The 20,082-nt window shown below is 42.9% G+C and overlaps 1 protein-coding gene across 2 annotated transcripts; it reads left to right on the forward strand.

Annotated features, from left to right (window-relative positions):
• The first annotated feature begins 12,081 nt into the window (after positions 1–12,081).
• Positions 12,082–12,426, forward strand: LOC130863086 (60S acidic ribosomal protein P1-like). Of its 2 annotated transcripts, XM_057753010.1 has the most exons (2): positions 12,082–12,152; positions 12,228–12,426. In XM_057753010.1, exons 1-2 carry the CDS (start codon positions 12,082–12,084, stop codon positions 12,424–12,426), a joined length of 270 nt encoding a protein of 89 aa, XP_057608993.1. The 2 variants fall into 2 exon arrangements, with proteins under 2 accessions (XP_057608993.1, XP_057608992.1); XM_057753009.1 differs by having other exon boundaries at positions 12,082–12,426.
• The last annotated feature ends 7,656 nt before the right edge of the window (positions 12,427–20,082 follow it).

Raw genomic sequence — 20,082 nt, forward strand, 5'->3', positions numbered from 1 at the left:
AATGTGTACAGCAACAATATTCCCCAGAGATCATCAGTAGATAAAGGAATCTGAAAAAGGGAGAGGGCATTCAAGGTAAACTAAAAAGAACACAAATACATGGGGGATTTCCTCTTAACTGATGGAAATGCCAAGTGTAGTCTTGTTATAGTGAGTCACTTGGGGGAGATACATATCTTAATAGCTTAGATTTCGGTAAAGCAAGGCAGGAGGGACCCTTTGTGTAGTAGTTTCAGGACTCATCAGTGCTAATGGAATGAGCTCTAATCCCTCCAAGAGGACCCCAGGGTACCAGAAGCTTGGCGAGATGAAGAAATGGTGAAAACTGTGTAAATATGTTTATCCACTATGTTCATATTATCCATTTGTAAGCAGAAGTCTGTGGTTTGAGAGCCTTGCAGGGCAGCGATATTGATTTCTAAAACTAATTAAGCAACAAGAGATGCAAGAAACTGAGAAAGGAGGCCTGTCAAAGGCAGACACTGGGCTCTGACACAGTCATAAAAATTCTCCAGACATAACTGGAGTCACGGATGGACTTATAAACTTTCCCTCCTCTTGCTCACACTGCTGAATCACACAAATGGAAAACAAGCAAAAGGCATGGTTGTCATTATTTTTCTAATGGTGCCTCTTTTGACCCCATGTGAGTAAGTGATGCTTTGACCAGCTGTGCTTATTCCAAATCGCTACAAGAGGAATGGACTCCTCTTGTCGAAAAACTGGGTTTTGTTCGTGTTTCCAATTTCAATGTCACCACCAACTCTACCTTGATAGAAGTTCAACTTTGCTTTTAATTAGCTATATCACCAAAGGTACATGACATAATGATTTTAATTTAGTTAATTTATGTTTGTGGAGGTAAAAAGATAGCTTTCAGAAGTTATTCCTCTCCTTCCACCTCAATGAAGCAAGAACGCTCCAATTTCTTCTCCTATACTGTGGACCTGTCTTAGTTGCTATTTCTGTGAAGAGACACCATGACCACAGCAACACTTCAGAAGGAAAACATTTAACTGGGGCTGGCTTACAGTTCAGAGAGTTAGTGCATGGCAGACATGGTGCTGGGGAGGTAACTGAGAGTTCTACATCCAGATTGGCAAGCAGTAGGAAGAAAGACACAGAGTATTTGAAACCTCAAAGCCCCCATGACACACCTCCTCCAAAAAGGCCACACCTTCTAATAGTGCCCTTCCCTGGTGACTAAGCATTCAAATATTACTCTATGAGGGCCATTCTCATCAAATTCACCACAGTATCCAGTGCTAGTCAGCCCATATATTTCCAGGCAATTCTTCAATCTCCTCCTTCTTGCCATAGAGTACTCGGTCTACAGAGGCACATTCCCACAGTGTTTTTTGTTTAGGTGGGTTCTGGGGTTCAAACGTGGCTCATTGGGTCCATACATCACACACTCTTACTTGTGAGCCATCTACCAGTTCCAATGCCTTCAATTTAGGATTTTCATTCTTAGATAGTTTAATACTATAATATTCTTTACAAATGGAAATAATATATGACTTTAAAATAATAACAAAGTCAAAAAGAGTAATCATATTGAAAAGCAATAATTTAATCCGGAAGTTAGGGGCCATATTTTGTCTCATTTGCAAAAGTCAGGTAAATGCATTCAGTAGTAGTGTCAGACAGAACAAAGCAACACTACCACCTACCACTAAAAATGTGAGCTACCTTGTAATCTACTCATTCTGTGAGTTATTGATTGATTCGGTAGTCAAGCCTTTGTTGTGTAACTGGGAGATACCAGCTCACATGAGTTTACAAGTGTTCATAATACTGCTTCATGGCAAAACTTTCTCCTGTGAACTAGTCACATAATGAAATTTCTAGCAAAATCAGGCAAATACTCCATAAACCTCTCCAGTGGTCTGAAAATCTTCTCAATAGATTATAAAATGATGGCCAGATGTAATGTGTAGAAGAAAGTTATTCTTTATAGTAATATTATACTCTCTTCCTATTTTTATAAAAAGATAACTAAAAAAATTTTAAGCAACTGAAGATGATTTGGATTTTTTTGTTTGTTTGTTTTTTTGTTTTTTTCGAGACAGGGTTTCTCTGTAGTTTTGGAGCCTGTCCTGGAACTCCCTTTGTAGACCAGGCTGGCCTCGAACTCACAGAGATCTGCCTGCCTCTGCCTCCCAAGTGCTGGGATTAAAGGCGTGCGCCACCACCGCCAGGCCAGATGATTTGGAAAATAAGAAAATATTATGTACTCTCAAAGTCTTCAGCCTTTATAGTAAAAACATTCATTTATCTTCACTATAGGAAAAACACTAGGAATTGTCAGCCTTGGGAGTAGATAACTCTGTCTCTGTTTGTCCTAAGTACTCATTCCTGGTCCAGTTAGTTATGGATGAGCAGTGTTCCACAGGGAGCAGATCTAGACTTTTGTTGGTACTACCCAACAAGATACTGGTCAAGCCTCTTGGTCAGTAACTAGAGGTTTCAAAATTAATTTATTAATAACCTGTAAAATACAATTTTTCTGCACTTTTATTGAGTTAAATGAATCTGAAATTTTTTCAAAAATATTTTCTATTCAACTCACTTGTACTCTGATCTAGTGATGTGGGATGTCCTTCTGTATATGTGTTGCTTTTATTGGCTAATGAATAAAGCTGATTTGGCCAACAACTTAGCAGAGTAAATCTAAGTGGGAAATCCAAACAGAGATGCAGAGAGAGAGTAAGCAAAGAGATGCCATGCAGCTACTACAGGTGGTATGGGAGGTCCTTATGTCTATGTGTTGCTTTTATTGGTTAATGAATACAGAAACTGCCTTGGCCTGTAGTTGGGCAGAACATAAGTAGGCGGAAAAAAACTAGACTGAGTGCTGGGAGAGGGAAGGCAGAGTCAGAGAGAAGTCATGGAGCCACCAGAGTCAGACATGCCGAAACGTTGCCAGTAAACCACTGCCACATGGCAATACACAGATTAATGGAGATGGGTTAAATTAATATATAAGAGTTAGCCAATAAGAAGTTAGAGCTAAGGGGTCAAGCAGTGACTTAATTAATACAGCTTCTGTGTGGTTATTTCAATTCTGGGTGGCCAGGACAAACAAGCTGCTCCTTGCAATACACAGGAGATAGATGCCCTGGAACCTTATATGTGGGACACAGCCTCAGGGTATACATAATTTAATAGAAATGGGTTAATTTAAGATGTAAGAGTTTGTTAAAAAGAAGCCTCAGCTAATAGGCTAAGCAGTGCTGTAATTAATATAGTTTCTCTGTGATTATTTGGGTTTGAGCAGCTGGGAAATGAACAAGCAGTCTCCAACTATAAAAATCTAGCATCAGGGGGGAATAGTTATTTCTGAGAGTTGGAAATAAACTTAATTGTGACTGAAAGACATTAGTCATGTGAGAACTGCCTATCACGTGTTTGCTATCACAACACACTTGAGGCTGAGTGATTAATAAAGATGTTTCTCCAGCTCATAGTTTTAGAAGCTAAGAAACTAAGGTCAAGTATTGTGCTGTTTTATGACACTATCCCTGTAAAGAAGTTAGCAAATACACAATCCAGATAGGCAACTGTAGGAGGAGGGCCGCTTAGCCACAAAATAATCACACAGAAACTGTATTAATTAAATCACTGCTTGGCCCATTAGCTCTAGCTTCTTATTGGTTAACTCTTATATATTAATTTAACCCATTTCTATTAATCTGTATATTACCACATGGCTGTGGCTTACTTGGTAAGGTTTTGGCATGCATGACTCTGGAGGCCGTTCCATGGCTTCTCTCTGACCCTGCCTTTCTTTCTCCCAGCATACAGCCTAGCTTTTCCTGCCTAATTCTGTTCTTCCCTGCCCATAGACTCAAAGCAGTTCTTTATTCATTAACCAATCAAGCAACATACAGACAGAAGGACCTCCCACATCAGGTAACAAACAAAAAATCAAAGTGTGCATACCACTGGAGTCCACATTGGTGAACCAATGAATTTTATTGGGGTTACTTACAGGAATACAGGTAAGAGGCTAATTACCTGTATTAAAATTAATTCAAAGACACTGCATCACCCAAAGCCTTACCTAGTTTGAGTGACAGCTCACAAAAGCTGGAAATGTGTAATGTACAACATGTACTCAGTTCAACAGGTTGGAGGGTGTTATTTCCAGGTAACTCAGTTCGTGAGTCTCTTCCAGGCATCTTGGCTGGTTTCTGCTTCTTCTGGCTTGTCTATAAGCACCATTCAGTAGACTTTACAGCCTATTTATGCTTGAGGAGAAAGGGTCTGATGAATCTGGTCAGTTTCAGGGACTTCCTGAAGCTATTAAGTTGTTTACTTTCTAAGTTTAAAGAGTTTCTCTCCAAGATGGGGAATTTCCGATGTCAGCAGAGATGGTACATAAAACCTGGTTTCTGAGTGGGGCAATGGTGGTGCACATCTTTAATTCCTGCACTTGGAAGGCAAACATAAGCAGATCTCTGAGTTCCAGACCAGCCTGGTCTACAGAAATAGTTGCAGAACACCGATGACTGCACAAAGGAATCCTACCTTGAAAAAACAACTACTTGGTTTTAGTAAGTGCCTTCTACTTTGTCACAGCATACTAACGGCGCCACGTAATGAGATTACATACAAAAGATGGAGACAGAGAGGTCACACGAGGTAAGAGGAAATGAGACAGAATGGAAAAATCACACTTCTGTAATCTAAACCTGTTCTCCTAGAAGCTTATCCACTCCTGTTGATGTAACCTACTCCAGGAAGCCAGCATGAAGCCCTTCACAGGAGCAGCTGTTATCTGCCCTAGTTTGTTCTCTGTTGCTGGGATAACACTGACGACGTCAAGTTTGATCCAGAAGGGTAATTTCATCTTGTAGTTCTCAGTCCATCACCAAGAGAATCCAAGGGAGGAAGTCAAGACAGATACCCACAGACAGAAACTGTATCAGAAACCATGGAGGGACACTGTTTATGGCTTCCTTCCCTTGACTTGCTCAGCTATCTTACTCCTAAGTCCCAGACCCATCAGCCCAGAATGGCACTGCTTACAGTGCACTTGACCCTCTCACATTAGTCAGCCACTAAAAACGTGCCTCTCAGGCAAGTCCTATGGAAGCAACTCCTCGGCTGAGACTCCCACTTCCCAGGTAGCTTGAGTTTGTGCCAAGATGACAAACTGACCAGCACAATGGACCCCTGTCAACTCGACACACAAACACAACACTATTAAGTAACCTTTCTTTCTGGTTTATTAATGGTGTTTATGATATTAACAGCAAGTTACAATCATAACATAAAGCACAGTCCTACTTTTAAAAGCCCCACAGTCTTTTAAAATTCAACACTTCAATAGACTAGTGTCTCTTAAAAATATCCAACGTCTCTTAAATGTGGGCTCCTATAAAACCGAAAATAAATGACATATTTTCCTATTTCAAAAGGGAAGAATCAGGGTGTGACTACAATCAGCAAAACCAAAATAATAATAATAATAATAATAATAATAATAATAATAACAATCTAACAGTGTAAATAACTCAGGGTCGGATGTCTAGATCTCATTCATGATCTTCTGTTGGGTAGCCCCAACTCTCCAGCTGTTCACTACCACAGCGCACACAGGTTGTCTCCTAGGCTCAGGGCTATCCCTCTCCACATCTGCTGCTGTCTTTAGAGGCCATCCTGGGGGCCTAGCATCTCTAATATACTGGGGACTCTGTTGCAACTGAGGTGTCACCTTAACCGATGGTCTCCTGGCCTCTCTTTAGGGACGCTGACCCTGCCAAAAGGTACCAAGTCTCAGCTTCTCTCTATGACCACTTCAAGTCAAGAGTTTTCACTCAGCTGAGGTTGAACCTTCACCAATGGCTTTCTGGCTTCTCTTTCGGGACTTGAAAACTTGGGGTCACACCTCAGTTTCTTCCCAGGAACCCTTCGATCCTGCATTTTCATGCCATCCCAACCAGTTAACTAACGAGGCAATTTCTCTAGCAACACTCAGCAGGCTTTGATTTTCTCACTGACTGGCTTCAAATTTCTCTTAAAAGAGATATATTTAACAGCTCACAGATATGTTTTTCAATCTGGCAAGAGATGAGCCACTTGTACCAGTCATTGGGGAAAAAAAACTATTATTCCAATTGCCAGTTCTAGCCAATCCAATAGGTAAATAGTCAGAGCTAATCCTTACAGGCAGTTAAATTGCACAGTGCCAGATAAACACTCCTTGCTGAACTAAAGGGTGCTACTGGCTAAAGGGACAGCTGCCAAAGTTACCTCTCAATCTTATACGAGATGGGAATTTAGGGTCACAGAAACCATGCTGGCACAAGAGATACCTGCTTCAAAAGAGGGATGGCTATTAAAGCAACGGTAGGTCACTGAAGAAACATTTAAAGCGTTCAATGATCCATGCCAAGATAAGTAACACAGTCTGAAGTTAAGTACACCAGGATAACTGAAAATCAGGGTTTTGCTTTATCATTAGACATGAACAGCCTAGGGGAAAGAATTACATAAAACACGAACTCCACCCGACCATCTGATCAGAGCCTTGCAATTAACTTCCTGTTGTGAGAAGCGGAACTAGTGTAAGGAGGGCTTTAAAGAAAAATAAATGGTCCAGGGAATGATGAAGTTTGTTAGATTCTATTTCATCTGTCTCTCAAAAAAAAAAATCAGTGCCTAAAAAACATCATAAAAATCCTTGGGAAAATAAAAACCTCTATGCTAATTATATTTCCATTTGGGCTAAAACTGAAGAGAGTTAAGATGGCAGCACAAAGGTGACTCGGGGGCAAGGGAACTGACATGTGAATAGACATGATTAAAAGATGCTAAACTGGCCGGTTCTGCTGAGCAGCAACCAAGAGAGATGTGCTTGTCACTGGAAAACGTCCACAGAGTAAACAGCAGCCAGGGTCATTACGGAATTGAATAGAAGAAATAAATTGGGGTGAAATTAAGGACAGAGAAATGTGAACTGAATATCTGTGATGAGAAGAGCAGCCAGACAGTGAGACATCTCCCCCAGGGTAATTATGAGACATCTTCTGGAGGACTTTGAAAGGTCACATTTCATCATGTCCGCAATAAGCACTTTCCTGTCCTGTGGGCTAGAAATACCTCTCTTCAAAGACCAGGGAAAAAAAAAATATATACATATATATGTGTGTGTGTGTGTGTGTGTGTGTGTTGTGTGTATTTTATATATATATATATATATATATATATATATATATATATAATTTCTCTCTGAGAACAATGAGTATAGGTGGGCATTAACACGGGGAGCTTATGTGAAAGAAAATAAATAAGTAATAGGAACCACAGGCAAGAGACAGGTCATTGGCAAGCTAAGAAGGGACTGGAAACACACCCCATCTAGAGTCTTGAAAGAAGGAACCACAGACCGTCCATCAGCAAGAGCACTAGCTCTGTGTTGAAACTGATGGCACAGATGTCTCTCTAACCCAGCAGCCCATCTTGGATTCTCCAAGCAGTTCAAGCAGTAGCCTCATAGTTGATGAGAATTTAACATGTGTGTTTTCTCTCCTCTCATCTCTCCCTCTCACCCCCATCGCCCCCTGCCGCCCACTCTGTCTCTCATGGGGTGGAGTTTTGAAATAGATTTTTATTGAGTAGCCCTGGCTGTCCTAGAACTCTATAGAGCAGGCTGGCCTCAGACTCACAGAGATCCACCTGAGTCTGCCTCCCAAGTGCTGGAATTAGATGCATGTGCCACCACCATCACCCAGCAACATGGGTGTTTTTTATGTCCTTAAGCAATGAAATAATTCTCTAGAAATCTTCTGTGATACTCTATTTGACTGATTACTGAGAGTACTCGTAGCTCAGAATGCAGGCTAGCATTAAACAGATCTGAGATAAAATTTCCCCTCTAATATTTACTCTATGATTATAACTATGACTATTAGCCCATTAACTTACCATTCAGTGGTCCAACTATCACCTGAAATTGAGGCGTCGGTGCTCTTGGTTGTAAAAAATCACAAGGGAAAACGTCAACATAAAAGATCAATGTTTTGGAAAGCTGTATAGAATTCGGGGAATTAACTAGAATCAGGTAAGATGATGTGTGGGAGTTAAAGGAGGTGAATCACCGAGCCTTGGGCAGGGTGGTGCCTCTAGAATGTGCCTGCATGGATTACTGTCATCGCTGTCACTGGACCATAAACTAGACCCTGCTGCCACAGGAGAGTGGATGCTGCCAGCGTCTAAAGGACCTCTGCCTCTCTTCTTCTCACACTGAATTCTGGCTCCCCACTGGGAGCACCTGCTTGGCCAAGTCTCGGTTACATATGTGTGCCGAAGCTCTCACGGGACAGAGTGAGGATGTATTTGCTCTTCATCTGCTTTAACAGAAGGCAGAACTCACCATCAGTGGAGGTTCACACGGTGAGAGAGTTCCTCCGGGTTAAAATCTGGCTAGCTCAATTCCATCCCTGACCTTCTTCTTTTTTTTTTTTTTTTTTTTGGTTTTTCGAGACAGGGTTTCTCTGTGGCTTTGGAGCCTGTCCTGGAACTAGCTCTGTAGACCAGGCTGGTCTCGAACTCACAGAGATCCACCTGTCTCTGCCTCCCTAGTGCTGGGATTAAAGGCGTGCGCCACCATCGCCCGGCCCCTGACCTTCTTCTAATTAAACTTGCTGGAACCACTCCTTCCTAACCAAATGCAGATAGTCCACACAGTCAAAAAAAAAAAATGCACGAATCTTCTTCAAAAAGGAAGATAATCAGTTCTTGCACTGACTCTATTCCAGAGTCTGAATGACGGTGTCTCCTCTAAGGAGCATGTCTACCACATCTCAGTATCCAGGAAACAATGGACCAAATTGAAGCAAGATCAACTTGGCCTCTACAGTACTGAGAAAGGTAGAAGAATGGAAAAGGGTGTTCAATAACCATGTGCGTGCCTTTCTAACCTAAAGCCATTAGATTCTAAGTTCAGTCAGAAAGAGGTCAGACTGCAAGAGCTGTTCTTTACAAATATCATAGCAAAGAAGGAAACAGGTAGAAAGGAAATCCTGATCATTCTATCTGCATTCGGTTACTAGGCCATAGGTAAAATTCTCTTTCTTCCTCAACAGTCTTTTTTCTTAGTGAAATCACCCATATCTCCATTCTTGATAGGTAATGTGATTTCTTGGGAAACCTGTCTAAATGTAATTGCAGGAGCCTTGTGTAATTATTTTTCTTTTCTTTTCCGTTTTTTTAAAGATTTATTTATTTATTATGTACACAGTGTTCAGCCTCCATGTATGCTTGCAGGCCAGAAGAGGGCACCAGATCTCATTACAGATGGTTGTGAGCCACCATGTGGTTGCTGGGAATTGAACTCAGGACCTCTGGAAGAGCAGCCAGTGTTCTTCATCTCTGAGCCATCTCTCCAGCCCATTTTTTTTTCTTGTTGTTATGAATGAATAACTGACAAGAAGCAACTGGAGGGGAAAAGGCATTATCTTAGCTCACGACTTAAGAAGGTGTATAGTCCGGTGGGGAAGGTGTGGCAGCGTGGGTGTAAGGGCCAGGAACCAGAGAGGGAACAGGATAGAGGACAAGGAAATCAAAACCTGAGGCCTGCCCCCGCTGACTCACTTCTCCTAGCAAGGCTCCCTAGGATTTCACAACCATCTGAACGGTGCCAGGAGCTGAGGACCTAGTACTAAAACCCCTGGGTAACCTTTTACATTTGAACATGTCACGCTGTGTTTATTCAGTATCCTCTCTGAATACAGTAGGAGAGGGTGCCCCGAATCATTCCCAGAACGTCACAATAGCCACTTGTTTCCTTATTTCTGTTTTGTTTCATTCGGTGTTAGGGACTGCAGCCAGGATCTCTTGAACACTAGGCAGCCACTCTACCATTGAGCAGGATCCCAACACCCCACTCGACACCGACCTCCTTCTGTTATGACAACATGAGTAGACCCAAGTGCACAGATAATAGGCTCATTTTCCAATTCACTGTTTTTGTTTTTTCTTTTAGCAGATGTATTCACCCCTTGAGTACTTAGGGTCCTAACCATTAGCAACCAGGAGAAGAATATAAGCAAAACATTTTAATTAGTCATTAGGTATAATTGGTTCTATTCCTTGCTTCCAAATAATCTGAGACTAGTCTAAGAATATAGAGCTAATATCAGCCTAAAGAGCTTGCTAGATGTTATGTTGTATCTGACACAGAACTCTTCAATATTTCTGTCCACAAAGCTAGCTAATTCTGCATAAAGGGAACTTATGAAGATAAACAAATAGCTAACAATAAATAAATTGCCTTTCTTAATTCATTATAAAGGAGTCTTGGTCTGATGGGATATTTTGTAGAACCTGTGTATAAGGTCTCTAGTAAATCCATGATTACTAGGACTCAAAACATCAGCAAAACAATTCACTGACAATGATAGCCCTTACTTTATGCCTTTTTCCAACCTTCTGAGATTTCAGATGCTGCCCAGGGTTTCCCCTATGGAACTCATTACTTATCCAAGACCAGTTTGAATGGGGATATGAGCTGTCTGCGTCCCACCCTTGGCTCACACAAGGTTCAGGTACCGAATCAGGCTCCTACCATTTCCCTGTCATTCATCTGCTCCCAGAGCATTCCCATGAGGTCAGTCATAGGTGGATTTTCGGTTGCAAATGGGGTTTAGAAAGTCCTAAGCAGCAAAATATGGTGGTTCATGCTCAGGATCTCCAGCTTTGGAGGTAGAATTGGGAAAATCAGAAGTTCAAGGCCAGCCTTGGCAAGCTTGTGCTACCTGAGACACTGTCTCAAAAAGGAAGCAAAACAAAAGCTGAGAGTATGAGAAAGAAGTAAGAGAAGAAAGAAATACGTAGCTGAGTGAGTGAAACAAAAATAAAAACCTCATGGTGCAGGCCATGATCAATGACAAAGAATGTTTTTTTTAGATAAGAGTCACAGTGTTTAAGAAAGGAAATGCAATCGTGCTGACTAGTCTTACGTCAACTTGACACAAGCTCGAGTTATCAGAGGGGAGGGAGCCTCATTTGAGAAAATGCCTCCATAAGATCCCTCTCTATGGCATTTTCTTAATTAGTGATCAATGGGGGCGGACCTCATCCCTGGTTCTGGGGTTTATAAGAAAGCAGACTGAGCAAGCCAGCAAGCAGCACCCAGCCATGGTCAGTGTATCAACTCCTGCCTCCAGGTTCCTCCTCTGTGTGAGTTCCTGCTCTCACGCTCTTGATGATGAACTGCTGTATAAAACTGTGAGGGAAACAAAATCTCTCCTCCCGACGTCAATTATCTGGCCATGGTGGTTTTCACAGCAATAGTCGCCCCAACCAAGACAGCAGTCAATGATAGGTCTTTGGCATAAGTAATAAATAAGCATGCAGTTGATACACCTCACCAGCCCAAAATGTTATACTTTAATCTTAGTTTATTTTTTCTTGTATTACGTATACAGTGGTTAGTCTGTTTCTCCTAAAATCCAAATACTTTGTCCCACAAATCACACAAGCCTTCTTCCTTCGGCATTCTCTACCTCCGCCCCCCCCCCCCACACACACACACTATTATTTTGAAATAATCAGTTTTAGAGTTAAGAAACTCTTCTTTCTACTCGGTCAATTCTGTTTATGGTCTTTACATCCCATTTCCCTCATTTTATTTTTCACATCAAGAATTCCTGTACATGGGGGCTGGAGAGATGGCTCAGTGGTTAAGAGCATTACCTGCTCTTCCAAAGGTCCTGAGTTCAATTCCCAGCAACCACATGGTGGCTCACAACCATCTGTAATGAGGTCTGGTGCCCTCTTCTGGCCTGCAGACATACACACAGACAGAATATTGTATACATAATAAATAAATAAATAAATAAATAAATAAATAAATAAAAAAGAATTCCTGTACATGTACAAATATTTTATATTTAAAATAAACATTTTAAATTTTGCAGTCTGATCCTGTATTCCTGACTTTACTGAATCATTTTTCTACTTTAAAACAAAGAAACAGCTTTTCTTCTGCTGCCGCCAAGGTGCTCCGGCCGCATTGGGGTGAGGCCCTCACTTTGTCCTGGGACTAGCACCCTGCCAGCAGTCTGCAACATGGCCTCCTTCTCTGAGCACGCCTGCATCTACTCCGCCCTCATCCTCCACAAAGATGAGGTGATGTTCACGGAGGATAAGATCAATGCCCTCATTAAAGCAGCTGGTGTCAATGTTGAACCTTTCTGGCCTGGCTTGTTTGCAAAGGCCCTGGCCAATATCAACACTGGGATCCTTATCTGCTGTGTAGGGGCTGGTGGGCCTGCTCCAGCAGCTGGAGCCGCACCAGCAGGCAGCCCTGCCCCCTCCACCGCTGCTGCCCCAGCTAAGGAGCAGAAAGTGGAAGCAAAGAAGGAAGAATCTGAGGAGACTGATGCCGACATGGGCTTTGGTTTTTTTGACTAAGCGTTTTGATAACACGTCTAATGAAAAGACGAACCTGCGGGGGAAAAATCAAGCAAACAAACAAAACCTGATGTGGGAGTCTTCTGTTTCGTGTTGATTTCATTGGTTAAATAAAGAAACTGCCTTGGCCCTTTAATAGGACAGAAAATTAGGTAGGCAGAGTAAACAGAACAAAATGCTGGGAGAAAGAAGCCAAGAGTCAGTCAGTCGCCATGATTCTCTGACCCCAGATGGATGTAGGCTAGAATCCTTCCTGGTAAGCCAAATGGTGCTACACAGATTATTAGAAATGGATTAATCAAGATGTGAGAATTAGCCAATAAGAGGCTGGAACTAATGGGCCAGGCAGTGTTTAAAAGAATACAGTTTCCGTGTAATTATTTCGGGTAAAGCTAGCCGGGTGGCCTGGTCTTCCTTAAGACAGTAAAGTAATTATCTAACTCTCTTTCAGGTAGCTCATAAGTTTCCACTTATTTCTAATGGGCATCTCATTTCTTCGTTCAAAGGTATCTCATTTCCCTGATTGCTCCAGATGTTGTTGCTACACAACTGCACATTTAGAGAAGTGGTGTCTTCTCCCTTCCGTGCAGAAACTGTAGATGGACTGGCTTTCTCTAGGAAAGCTATCCACCAATCAACTGATCCAGAGGTTCAAGGCATGCTGTCTGATAGAAAGTCAAGCAAACTTGGATTTCTCTGCACTTTTCAGGCAGCTTGGCCTGTCCAGATGAGCAGGTAGATTGACCTGATTACATGCACAGAGCAGCTTGGACCATGGGTCTAGAGCCACAGTCTGAGTCCACACAGGTTGGCCTGGTTCTGAAAGCGGTCGGAAGCGTAGGTCCAGGGATTAATCTAGGGTTTTTAGGACTGGCTTAGAGCCTTAGTCCACAGGTACAAGTCTGGTTCCTGGATCTACCAGGATCAGTCCTGCTCCTAGTTCTCTTAAGACCACACCTGAACTCCAAGATCACTGAAGCCGTAGAAACCCTACTGGAACCCGGAACTGCCATGGTACTGAGGTGTGGTTGCGACCTGGATTCGTGAGAAACAGCTGGAAGTGTGGGTACACATATGCTGACATAGAACTTAGGCCAGTGAGGGCTGTTCTAAAATCTGGGTTTGACGGTTATCTTAGGGCATACCAACACTAAGATCTACTGGCATGCGCATGATCTTAGTCTTCTAAAACTTTGGTGCTGCCGGTGCCAGCCTGACTCTGGTAGAGTCACAGAGATGGGCCTAGCACACAGAAGGCCTAGGTTTTGAAGTTTGTGGTGCTGATCAGGTACTCAGGTAAGCATGAAACCTGAGATTTGTGAACTTTCTTAAGTCTGAGATAGTCTGGAACTTAATGAGCTTAGAGCCTAAAAGTACAGTGTTGACAGAGGTTTCTGTCCTGCCCGGTCTCACAGTCATTTAGTCCCAAATAAACACACAGCGGTCTACATTAATTATAAACTGATTGGTCTATTAGCTCAGGCTTATTAACTCTTATAACTTACATTAGCCCATAATTCTTGTCTGTGTTAGCCACATGTCAGTCACATCTTGCTTGCTCTGTGTCTAGCTTCCTCTGTGTCTGGATGATGACTACAGACTGAAACTTTCCTCTTCCCAGAATTCTCATTGCCCCACCTCTACTTCCTGCCTGGTCGCCCCACCTGTGTTTCCTGCCTGGCTACTGGCCAATCGGTGTTTACTTAAAATACAAGTGACAGTGTACCGACCATTGTCCCACAGCAGTACGGGGATTCACCTGCCACTTGAAAGGCCTGGAGCCTGTGTCACAGTAGGTACCCTTAAGACTGGGCCTGTGAGCTACCTGACGACTTGAATTACAGGGACTAGACTTGTGTAGGGTCGAGTCCTGAGACCTGAGAGCGTGGAGGTTTACCTAGAGGAGAACATTAACCAGAGCTGGGACTACAGGATACTGTGTGGCCCTGGCTGTCCTGGAACTCACTCTGTAGACCAGACTGGCCTCAGACTCACAGAGATCTACCTGGCTCTGCCTCTTGATTCCGAATACTGGGGATTAAAGACATGCGGCACCTCTGCCAGGTCCAGTACTGAATTTTATTGGAGCAGATCTAGTAGCGGAGTCAACAAACTCCAAACACACATACACACACACACACACACAGAGAGAGAGAGAGAGAGAGAGAGAGAGAGAGAGAGAGAGAGAGAGAAAGCTTCCCTTCCTACACTTACTAGTGCATCTCATTTTTGTTCTACCCCCCTGTACTATAATTACACACTCGCTGGAATTTGCTCTTTAGGAAGTACTTCCCTCGGTGGGCAGTTGTCTACATCAGTGTTTATGTGAGAGACAATATGTTGAAAAGCTATGGTCTACCGCCGTGCTGATATTCAGCTCTTAGCATCTATTCACGACGAGTTTCTGCATAGAGTATCCCTGTAGAAAACCACACAAAACTAAGTCTAATAGGTTACCAGGACTCATTTCCTCCCACAAATCATTACCCTGAACACACATCCCAACTGCATCCAATTAGCAGATCAAAACTATGACATTGCAGGAGGAAGTCATAAAGAGAGGCCACAGAAAAGAGCCACACTGAACTCTTGTCAGTAACGTTCCCACACCCCAACAATGTCCCCGTGCTGCCTACAGTTCTAGATTTTCTCCACCAGATCGTCTTTCCCCAAACACTGATGTAATCGCACGGGGAAGAAATGAGCACAGGAGACATCTGGAGGGACTCAGAAACCGTAGGTGAGAGACTGCTTGTTACACCCCCTCCTACGTGATGTATTCTCGACCGGAGTCTTCGAGTGTCTTCTACAGCAGAAGTGTTTCTTCTTCACAATTTGCCCTTCAACTTTTTTAAAAAAAAAAATAACTGAATAGTTAATTAATTCTCCAGAGAGAAGGGAAATATTCCGTTTCTGAATTGATTAATGAGTAAAGACCGTTCGGCTTTTCTATAACTCTAACCTCATTAAAATCAAATGAAATGCCCACTAAACGCCCGTGGCTATGCAACCTAAAGGATACCTGAAGGTTAGAGTTGAGTGTTAAATATGTGTACAGGACGAAGAGCAACTGAACAGCCTCCGTCCTGATTTCAAAACCGGACTGTCCCTGAATTAAAAGATGAGCAAATAATAACCCTTAATTATGTGAGACTATGCAAGCATCTTTAAGTGATAGTTCACAGTAAAAATATACATATATATATTATATATATATATAAAACTATATGGTAGGTTTTTTAATGGTACTTCCTTAATTTCGCATGATGAATTAAAATTTCTACAATAGGAAAATTACATACTGATGCCCATCTAGACAAATAATTCATAAAATCAATATGCTGACTAAAATTTTGGGCAACACAGGAGGACTGGCTTTCTATAACGTCAAGATGATGACCCATGGATGACTGTTTCAAAATAGTGTTGAAAACATTTCACGTGTCACGAAGCGGTAAAATGACTGCGGATCCGTTATGTTTTCCCCTTGTTACAAGAAGGTATCAAACAACCTCAGCTCCAGGACAGCTTCCTGGTAATGGAACTGATGAGTAAAAAAAAAGTGGCAGGAAGCCCTTCGTGATGGCTTCAATTCCAGCACTCAGGAGCCAGAGGCGGGTGGCTCTGCATGAGTTCAAGGCTGTCAGGAGCCATTTCAGGCTTCTCCTTTCTCACATCTCACAGGGCCTTGAAGGAAAAATCTTGAGACAAGAAAACTTAAAGTTAGCCAAAACATTACGTGCTGACCGTGGAGACTCAAGCTCTGAAAAGCACCACAGAATGTCTTCATGGCTTCCTGCTTATCACTAACAGTAGGTGTTCTAGCCACTGACCTTGCAACTGCCCTGCTTAGCTACCAAACTGCCCCACTTAGTTGCCTAGCTACCGAGCCCCTCCTTCCCTTCCCCCTTTTCTCAGTTCCCCCTTGCCCTAGCTCCTTTCTGAGGAGTATTTAAGACATGAAACTTGCTTCAATAAACGGGATGCCTTGACAAGGAATACTGCTTGGCGTCCGTTTCTCTCTCCCCCCATGTCTTTCAGATAGTGCCTCTTCAAGACCCTGGAGTAACTTAGGACCTGCTGGGCGGGTCACAAGGCCAACCTGACGGATCTATGCAGTGGGTTTCAGGTCAGTGAGGGTTCCATAGTAAGGCCCTGTCTCGTGAAAACAGCAGCAAGGTGTAAACCAGGCGAGTGTCACACATGAATCAAAACAGGAGTAGAGGAACAGAGTGACAGATTATACCAAGAACAAGGATATTCACAAGTAGGTTATAAGTGAGCATACTATGGGACTTTTATCAATGGGGTGATTGTCTCAAAATCTCATAGTAATTTAAGCATACTGCTATCTACCTCCCTAAACAATGGGCAAAGTCTTCTTTCAGGACACCATTGTCATGTAAATGCTTAAACACGAAGCACTGTGGTTTGGATATAAAAATGTCTCTTGCCGGGCGGTGGTGGCGCACGCCTTTAATCCCAGCACTCGGGAGGCAGAGGCAGGCGGATCTCTGGGAGTTCGAGGCCAGCCTGGTCTATAAGAGCTAGTTCCGGGACAGGCACCAAAGCTACAGAGAAACCCTGTCTCGAAAAACCAAAAAAAAAAAAAAAAAAAAATTCTCTCGAAGGCTCGTGGGTTAAAGTTTGAGTTGGCAGCCGATGGACTCTTGAGAGCTGATAGAATCCTGAGAGCTCCCATGTCTAGATGGGTTTACCCATTGGTGATTTTGTAGCTGGATGGACTATTGGGAAGCAATAAATGACTGGAAGCAGCTGGTCACGGGAGACGCGCTTTTGAAGAACGTATCTTGTGCCTAGACCCCTCTGCACTGTCATTGTGTGATAGAACAGACCATCACAAGGTAAGCAGCCCTCTGCCATGATATGCCCAGGGTCAGAAACATCGAGCCAGCTGACCACCAACCAAAACCTCTAAAACTGTGATCCAAAGTAGTCCCTACTCCCAACAATTGTTTTCTGTAGGTTTGTTGTCATAGCGATGAAAAGTGCCTGGCACATGCAGGTTCTCATCTATAATGTTGGAACTACACACGCATTCAAAACTAAAATCGCCAAAGACCTGTGACAGCTGATTAGACCCTGCCATTTCATTTAGGGATAAAAGTGTCCAAGTTATAGCCAGGCTCAGTGATGTATGCTTATAAATCTAACACCTAGATGGTAGAGGCAGGAGGCTCAAGAATTCAATGTTGCCCTTATCTACACAGTGAGTTTGAGGCCATCCTTGGCTACATGTAACCCAATCTCCAAAAGGACTAAAAATAAAATAAAGTCCTACATGAATAGGGGACCAGAGAGATGGCTCAGCAGTATGGGACACTTGCTGCTCTCACAGAGAGCTCACAACTGTCGGCAACTCCAGTTTCAGAAGATCTGACATCTTTTTCTGGCTTCCAAGGACGTCAGGCATGAATGTGGTACACATACGTACACACATGCAGACAATACACTCATACGCTCATGCACATAAATAAAAGGAAATAGATCATTTGTAAAAAAAAATGCTTATATGACAAAATCCAGAATAAATAACTCACTAAACTTACACCATGACTGGATTTGTTCATTTCAAATAGTGAAGCATCAAAACACTTCCACCTTGTTCAAAATTCCTCGGAAGAAAATAAAAACTAATTTGCCCTAGCACCTCTCTGGGTCATCTTAGTTAAAGGAACTGAGTAGAAGCTGGAGTGGGTGGAGAGTATACCAAAAGCAACTCCGCAGATAAGGAAGTGAGGAAGAAAATGAGTTACCACCCTCCCTAGGGAGAACAGAGTAAACAAAGGAGGGGAAAACCTCTCAGAGGAGGACCCCGAGTTCTCACTGCAAGAATCACAAAGGCAGGTGTGTCGGATGGAAATTTTTAAAAATGTATTTATATATCATTTATTTTTATAAATAAATATATATTATATATATATATATTTTTTTTTTTTAGAGGAAAGGAGCCAGGAATTACAGGCAGAAACAACTGTTGAAGCACAATTTAAAACAAGGCAGGTGATTGTTTTTTTACAATGTAGGTGCAAGCTAAACAGCATAGTTACAAGGCTGGACTGGCTGATGTGAAAACTCATTAAATAGATCATCTGTTAGAGTGCACCGAGAGGTGCTCCTGAGTTAACACGGCGCAAAAATATCCAGTCATTTTGTCTACTCCCAAAATGCCTCTTAAGAATTCAAGGTCGAGTTTAAATTCACACTTTGCCGACGCAAGGGCAAGATCTTGGGCACCAGCCTGTAAGGCAGTGTGTTCAGAAGCCCCACTGTCACGCTTAAAGCAGCCCATTTTTTCAGAGGTGGCCAGCTGAGTCGGCATTTGTCACGCGGAGAGCGGAAACAGAAAGAGATCCGCAGAAGGAACAGTGAAATCACAAAACCGGGCCATGTGGCAATCACCGGGCCCTGCTGTGAAGCAATGGCAGCACCTGGACACCGTGAGTCATTACGAAGGAGGGGTGTTGGCAAGGGATGAGGGCCACAAAAACAGGGACAGGCAAGGGCAGGTTTGCAAACGGTGACCAAAGCCAAGACCGGGCCATCCATATTACAAAGGGTTTCAGAAAAAGAACACCTTGGAAAAATGCACACTTGTGTGTCTACACTGCTCATGAGCACACGCAACCCCACATAGAGTCTGACAGTCTCACTGCCGGCACCTCTGACACACAGAAAGGGACTGAGAAGCAAAGGGCACATTTTAAACAGCTACACTCCATAGCCACAATGTCAGTGAAATTATCTCTATTTCAGTAAGCACTGTTTTCTCTTTTTGGATGTTTTCCTGGGTTTCCTCAAATATTGGTTTAAAAAAAATTTAGTCTGACTCAGTGTTTCTCAAGAATTAGAATAGGATCGTGAAGTTCCAGACTTGCGTTTCTAAGACTAACTGTACTGATAATGAGCGAACGCTCCTCTGCTCTTTCCGTTCACGGGTGTCTAGTAAGCAACCAGTATCAGCCAAGACTGCAGTCCTCCAGGTCCAGAAGAGACGTGCTAGGTACGGTTCCTGCTGCTCTCTCAACATTAGTGCTCTGGCAGACAAGCTGGATAGTCATTAGACAAGCTTGTGATCTTCTAACTAAAAATGAAGAAAGGACTCTGAGGCGAAGCTACCAAACGCTATGAAATCACGACAGAGGGCTTGAGCCGGTCCAAGGACAAATGCGCACACTGCAGCGTGTGTGGGAGGGTCATCCTGTAGGAACGTAGGAGTGGCTTCTCTCCTTCCACCTTGTGGGTCCCTGGGATAAAACCCAGAATGCCAGGCTCACCGGGAGGTACCTTTACCCACTGAGCCACCTCACTGGCCTTCTTCCGATCCTGATTATTCAAAACTTAAAACGTGTGTCGCAAGTGTCAAGGCATGAAGAGAAATGAACCCAAATGCTACTATTTTTTCTTTATACCGTAGCAAATAAAAATAACTCTCCCCTCTCTGCTTCCGGCTTTTTGTCTGCAGGTGAAATTTTCTTTCAACCTCATTGAGATTCTAGATGTCACTGCAAACCCCTCGTCCTTCTGAATTGCCGGTGAGCCGTTGCACACAGCAAGCGATCGGACAATGTTCTGATTTTTATTGCCATCCCGAAGGGCCCAGACAACCAACCGTTGGTGAGGGCCTATATTCTG

The sequence above is a fragment of the Chionomys nivalis genome, chromosome 20 (genome assembly GCF_950005125.1).
Source record: "Chionomys nivalis chromosome 20, mChiNiv1.1, whole genome shotgun sequence".
Taxonomy (NCBI): domain Eukaryota; kingdom Metazoa; phylum Chordata; class Mammalia; order Rodentia; family Cricetidae; genus Chionomys; species Chionomys nivalis.